Here is a 6,411-nt window from a genome sequence, read left to right as displayed (position 1 = left end):
GTGGTGTTTCCTGAGGTGGGAGGTTCAGTGGTGGTTTGGGACTGTGTCGGGGTAACTGACTGTCCCGAGGTCCCTGATGGGCCGGGCTGGTCAACGTGATCCATGCATGCAGAGCTGCTGTCGTCACTGTGGGCCTCTTCTGTGGGGGGACTGGATATGGCTTGCCCCTCCTGTCCGTTGATGTTGGGTAGGGGTCCTGTTGGGGTGTAAATGCATTGTTATTGTATCAGTGTGTGCCATCTTGTGAAATGGGTGTGTTTCCCTCTACTACTGTGCTTGCATTATAGCCTTGGCCCTTGTGTGAGTGGTGATTGTGTGCCCTGGGTGAGTCTCCCCCTTGGACATGCTGTGGTGATGGGTGTCCATGCATAGTTGTCACATGCAGGGCTTGGTATTGGGATGTGTGGGTTGTAATAGTGGGGTATCTGTGAGGTGTTGGCGTGATGGGTTTGAGGGTAGGGGTAGAGGTTTGTGATGGCATGCGGGTAGGGTAGGGTGGGGATATAGTAGTAAAGATTTGACTTACTAGAGTCCAGTCCTCCTGCTACTCCTGTTAGGCCCTCAGGATGCATGATCGCCAAGACTTGCTCCACCCATGTTGTTAGTTGTGGGAGAGGAGGCGAGGGTCCACCGCCAGTCCTCTGTACGGCTACCTGGTGTCTGGATACCACAGAACATACCTTCCCCCTTAGGTCGTTCCACCTCTTCCTGATGTCATACCGTGTTCTTGGATGCTGTCCCACTGCGTTGACCCTGTCGACAATTCTCCACCATAGCTCCATCTTCCTTGCAATGGACTTCTGCTGCACCTGTGATTCGAATAGCTGTGGCTCTACCCGGATGATTTCTTCCACCATGACCCTGAGCTCCCCCTCAGAAAACCTGGGGTGTCTTTGAAGTGCCATGATGTGGTGTGGGTGATGTGTGAGGTGATGGTTGATGTGATGTGTGGGGTGAAGCGTTGGGGTGTGTCCTTTTAGGTGCGTGGATGGAGTATGTGTGATGGTGTTGTGTGCCTCTGGATGCTGGTGTTGTCGTAGCTTTTCTGTCTCTTTGCTTCTTCCAAAAATTTCGTTGTAAGGGGTTGTGGGTAATGTGGGTGTGTGTTTTATAGTGGTGTGAGTGTGTGGGCGTGGTGTGTGTATGTGTATTAGGTGTCTGTCTTTTGAATTGTCTAATGTGGTTGTGTTTTGTAAGTGTGTGTGTATTTTGAGCGCAGCGGTGTGTACCACCAATGGATTACAGCGGTTGAATGACCGCCACGTTGATACATGGGTTGTGATAGTGTGGGCGTATTCCTGTTGGGGTAACGGTGTGGGTTTTGGTACTGCCAGTTTATCACTGACCTTTGGTGTGGCGGACTTGTGTGGGTGTCTGTATAGTGGAGGATTTCTAAGTGTGGGTCATAATACCCGTAGCGGATTTCTGCCGCAGACACGGTGTATTGGCGGCCATCGGCACGGTGGTCAGCGGGATTTACCGCCACTGTTGTAATGATGGCCTATATGTCTTGCTTAATAATATACAGCTCCCTGCCATGGAGCTCTATAGGCCTTATTAGGGGAGACATATATATTATCAAGGGACCTGGATGCTTTGCCATTAATGGTACTTGCAAGGGGACCCTGCCTTTCCAGTCTGCAGTGGCAGGCTGCGACCCATGTGTGTACTTTGTCACACACAGGTTGGCACAATCAGTGTTGCAGCCCTCGGTAGACACGCCTTTAATGTCCTGGGTACCATATACTAAGCACTTATAAGTAAGTCAGTACTTGTCAATTGGGTATAGGCAATTCAACATATGCTTTATGACGGGTCAGAACACTGGCACTGAGGTCTGCTTGGCAGGCTCAGTGAACTCTGAAATCTGAAAAACCTTCAGCTAGTAGTCCAACTGAGAGTACACCTCATGGCAAGTGAGTGTGATATGAATGGCAATAAGGGTTGTGCCAAGTCGCCAAGTTTTCTTTGTGAAGTTTTTAGGAAATTTTGCAATCTATGTGAAGTCCTGCATACACACTGTTTCTCTGTACACTATGAAGTGGTGCTGTTGATGTTACATTATCCAGACACCTACTGCAGGCACTACTGATGTTGTCATGCTCTTGACATCTGGCGCTGGCAGCACTGATGCTGTCACCCTGTTCACGTCTGGTGCGGGCAGCACTTATGCTGTCACGCTGTTCACATCTGGTGCGTGCAGCACTTATGCTGTCACGCTGTTCACATCTGGTGCAGGCAGCACTGATCTCACTCTGTTCACATCTGCGGCGGGCAGCACTAATGCTTTCATGCTCTTGACATCTGGCGCTGGCAGCACTGATGCTGTCACCCTGTTCACGTCTGGTGCGGGCAGCACTTATGCTGTCACGCTGTTCACATCTGGTGCGTGCAGCACTTATGCTGTCACGCTGTTCACATCTGGTGCAGGCAGCACTGATGTCACTCTGTTCACATCTGCGGCGGGCAGCACTAATGCTTTCATGCTCTTGACATCTGGCGCTGGCAGCACTGATGCTGTCACCCTGTTCACGTCTGGTGCGGGCAGCACTTATGCTGTCACGCTGTTCACATCTGGTGCGTGCAGCACTTATGCTGTCACGCTGTTCACATCTGGTGCAGGCAGCACTGATGTCACTCTGTTCACATCTGCGGCGGGCAGCACTAATGCTTTCATGCTCTTGACATCTGGCGCTGGCAGCACTGATGCTGTCACCCTGTTCACGTCTGGTGCGGGCAGCACTTATGCTGTCACGCTGTTCACATCTGGTGCGTGCAGCACTGATGCTGTCACGCTGTTCACATCTGGTGCAGGCCGCACTGATGCTTTCACGTTGTTGACATCTGGTGCGGGCAGCAATGATGCTGTCACACTGTTCACACCTTGTGCAGGCAGCATTGATGCTGTCACACTGTTCACACCTTGTGCAGGCAGGACTGATGCTGTCACGCTGATCACACCTAGTGCGGGCAGCACTGATGCTGTCACGCTGTTTACATCTGGTGCGGGCAGCAATGATGCTGTCACACTGTTCACACCTTGTGCAGGCAGCATTGATGCTGTCACACTGTTCACACCTTGTGCAGGCAGGACTGATGCTGTCACGCTGATCACACCTAGTGCGGGCAGCACTGATGCTGTCACGCTGTTTACATCTGGTGCAGGCAGCACTGATGTTGTCACACTGTTCACATCTGGTGGAGGCAGCACTGTTGCTGTCACACTGTTCACATCTGGTGCAGGCGGCAATGATGCTGTCACACTGTTCACATCTGGTGCAGGCAGCACTGATGTTGTCACACTGTTCACATCTGGTGGAGGCAGCACTGTTGCTGTCACACTGTTCACATCTGGTGCAGGCGGCACTGTTGCTGTCACACTGTTCACATCTGGTGCAGGCGGCATAAGTGGACTGTTCACACCTTGTGCAGGCAGCACTGATGCTGTCACACTGTTCACACCTGGTGCGGGCAGCACTGATGCTGTCACACTGTTCACATCTGGTGCGGGCAGCACTGATGCTGTCACACTGTTCACATCTGGTGGAGGCAGCACTGATGATGTCACACTGTTCACATCTGGTGGAGGCAGCACTGATGATGTCACGCTGTTCTCACCTGGTGCAGGCAGCACTGATGGTGTCACGCTGTTCACACCTGGGGGAGGCAGCTCTGGTACTTATCAAACCTCCCTGTGAGTGGCTGGTGTTCACTTTGAGTAACACAGAAGTTTATTGCTGTGTTGTTTCCCTATACTCTTATATTTAGGTCTCCAACTAGGCAGAGCTACTCCATACCCATAGCATCAGTTCTTTTCTCCCCAGTTCCCCTCTTACTTGTGCTATGTTTCCATTTCCAGTCCTCTAGTCCTACACTCATTGGTGGAGCATGAAGGGGCGCTGCCTCTAGTGGGTGCTGTCACTCTGTCAGATCCTTAAACTGCAGCTCTGACAATATCGGTACACATGAGACACAGCGCTGCAGCTGTCGCAATGTTTCTATATACCCTTTTCCAGGTAGTAGTGCAGCTGTCTCCATATTTACTCAAGGTGTAGGTAGCCCGGCTCCGTCACTGTTATCATAGAGCATAGGCAGTTCTGCTACTGTAACTAATTCTGAATGTCATATTGCTGCTTTTACACTGTTTACATGTCTTGTAGATGGTGTTTACCTGCTTTCACACTGTTTACTTATGGTGTAGACAGTTTTTCCTCGTGTTCACACTGTTAACATAGTTTTTCCATGCTTTCACACTGTTTGAATATGGTGTAAATAGTTGTTCCCTGCTTTGACACTGGTTAGATATGGTGCAGACACGTTTGCCCTACTTTAACATTGGTTACATATGGTGTAGATAGTTTTTCCCTAGTTTCACACTGGTTACATATGGTGTAGACAGTTTTTCCCTATTTTCACACTGGTTACATATGGTGTAGACAGTTTTTCCCTACTTTCACACTGGTTACATATGGTGCAGATAGTGTTCCCTTCTTTCACACTGCTTACATATGGTGTAGGTAGTTCTTCCCTTCTTTCACACTGTTTACATATAGTGTATAGTTTTTCCATTCTTTCACACTGTTTACATATGGTGTAGGTAGTTTTTCCCTTCTTTCACACTGTTTACATATAGTGTATAGTTTTTCCATTCTTTCACACTGTTTACATATGGTGTAGACAGTTTTTTCCCTAGTTTCACACTGGTTACATATAGTGTATATACATTTTCTCTGCTTTCACACTGTTTACATATGTGTAGATAGTTTTCCCTGCTTTCACACTATCTAATTATGGTGTAAGTAGTTTTTCCCTGCTTTCACACTAGTTACATATGGTGTAGACAGTTTTTCTCTACTTTCACACTGGTTACATATGGTGTAAACAGTTTTTTCCTACTTTCGCGCTGTTTACTTATGGTGTAGATTGTTTTTCCCTGCTTTTACACTATTTAGATAGGGTGTAGATAGTTTTTCCCTGCTCTTACACTGTTTACATATGGTGTGGATAGTTTATCCCTGCTTTCACACTGTTTACATATGGTGTAGATATGTTTTCCCTGTTTTAAACCCTGTTTACATATGGTGAAGATATGTTTCCCTGTTTTTACACTGTGAACATATGTGTAGATAGTTTTCCACTGTTATCACACTGTTTACATAGAGCATAGGAACTTCTGCTACCGTCACTTATTCTACATGTCGAATGTAGTTTTCCTGCAGTCACTCAGTTTACATAGTGTAGGTCGTTTTTTCTGCTGTCACGCTGTTCACATGGAGTAGGTAGTTCTGCTGCTGTCACACTTTCTATGTACTTGGCGCTGGTAGCGCTGCTGTCACTGTGCGGTCGCTACAGTCCTGGCACAGTTAATAATGCCCAGCTGGTGGATTAAGGGTAATTATAACACCAGAGGTTTCCTGGAGAACTCATTTTCCTATAGGAACAGAGCTAACAGTCACATTGAGGTGTTCAATGCACAAATTATTGTTCATCATGCGGAGCTGAAGTTAGGAACAAGCAGATTGTGATTTTGCAACCTTAATTAGTACAACACAATTAGCATGTGAGAAGTATATTTAGTGGAACCTGGTAAAACTGCTATGATGGTCTGTTCTTTGTATGCACTTTTGCTGGGATCATTTTAGATTAAATTGGATGCCAATTAGGAGTAGGCAAGGCGATCAGCAGGCGTCCCTCCAGGACCCTTCCTTCGCAAGGTCACGGGGTCATGAAGGCAGTGGCAGTAATAGAAAGTGAAGAAGGCCCTAAGACTCTTTGGGTTTTCCACTCCTTGCCTTCAGGGTCACCAGCAAAGAGGAAACTACTGAGGGCAAAATGATGTGGTAAGGAGACGACCATGTGGTATCATGGGGCAAACAGGCACGCGATCTCACGTCATTTCCGGTCTTACAGTTACCTAGTTTAGATTACCTTTCTGGTCTGTAGACTTATGATGTACCTAAACACTGGTCCATAGCTTGGTCAGTCGGTTTTTCAGCGACAGCTCGAAAGAGTACATGGATACACTGCATGTATAAGGCGATATGTGCGCTATAAATAAATGTATATACTGTTATCAAAAATATTTTCTTGCGGTATAAAATGAAACCCCCCAATGAATTTAGAAATGGAGTGTAGTATGCTATGTATAGAAAATAAGGAATGATGAAAGAACATATCCTATGATGTGAAATAAAAAAACAAAATATTTAAAGAGGGTGAGTTTTGTGGTATGCAATGGAATTAAAAGAATATACACACAAACAGGTTGTCGAGCTACAAAATGAAAGTGATCACATATCTAAAAAGTAACTTAGGTCCCTCTTGGGGTTCGCATGGAATATGTCACCTGCCTAAGCCCAGGTTGTAAAATGTAGAACTCTCCTCCCAGTACGATTGCCCCTGCTGCTAGAT

The 6,411-nt window shown here is 47.1% G+C and overlaps 1 protein-coding gene across 1 annotated transcript; it reads left to right on the top strand.

The window, feature by feature from the left end:
* Window positions 1–2,099: 2,099 nt before the first annotated feature.
* On the top strand, window positions 2,100–3,698 carry LOC138246854 (uncharacterized). Its single transcript, XM_069201608.1, has one exon. It carries the CDS (start codon window positions 2,100–2,102, stop codon window positions 3,696–3,698), a length of 1,599 nt encoding a protein of 532 aa, XP_069057709.1.
* Window positions 3,699–6,411: the final 2,713 nt, after the last annotated feature.

The sequence above is a fragment of the Pleurodeles waltl genome, chromosome 7, assembly GCF_031143425.1.
Source record: "Pleurodeles waltl isolate 20211129_DDA chromosome 7, aPleWal1.hap1.20221129, whole genome shotgun sequence".
In the NCBI taxonomy this organism is placed as follows: Eukaryota; Metazoa; Chordata; class Amphibia; order Caudata; family Salamandridae; genus Pleurodeles; species Pleurodeles waltl.
This window is presented reverse-complemented; position numbering and strand designations above follow the sequence as displayed.

Bases quoted from the DNA above. Each gene is read 5' to 3' on its own strand.
- LOC138246854 (XM_069201608.1), top strand. From the start codon at position 2,100: ATGCTCTTGACATCTGGCGCTGGCAGCACTGATGCTGTCACCCTGTTC.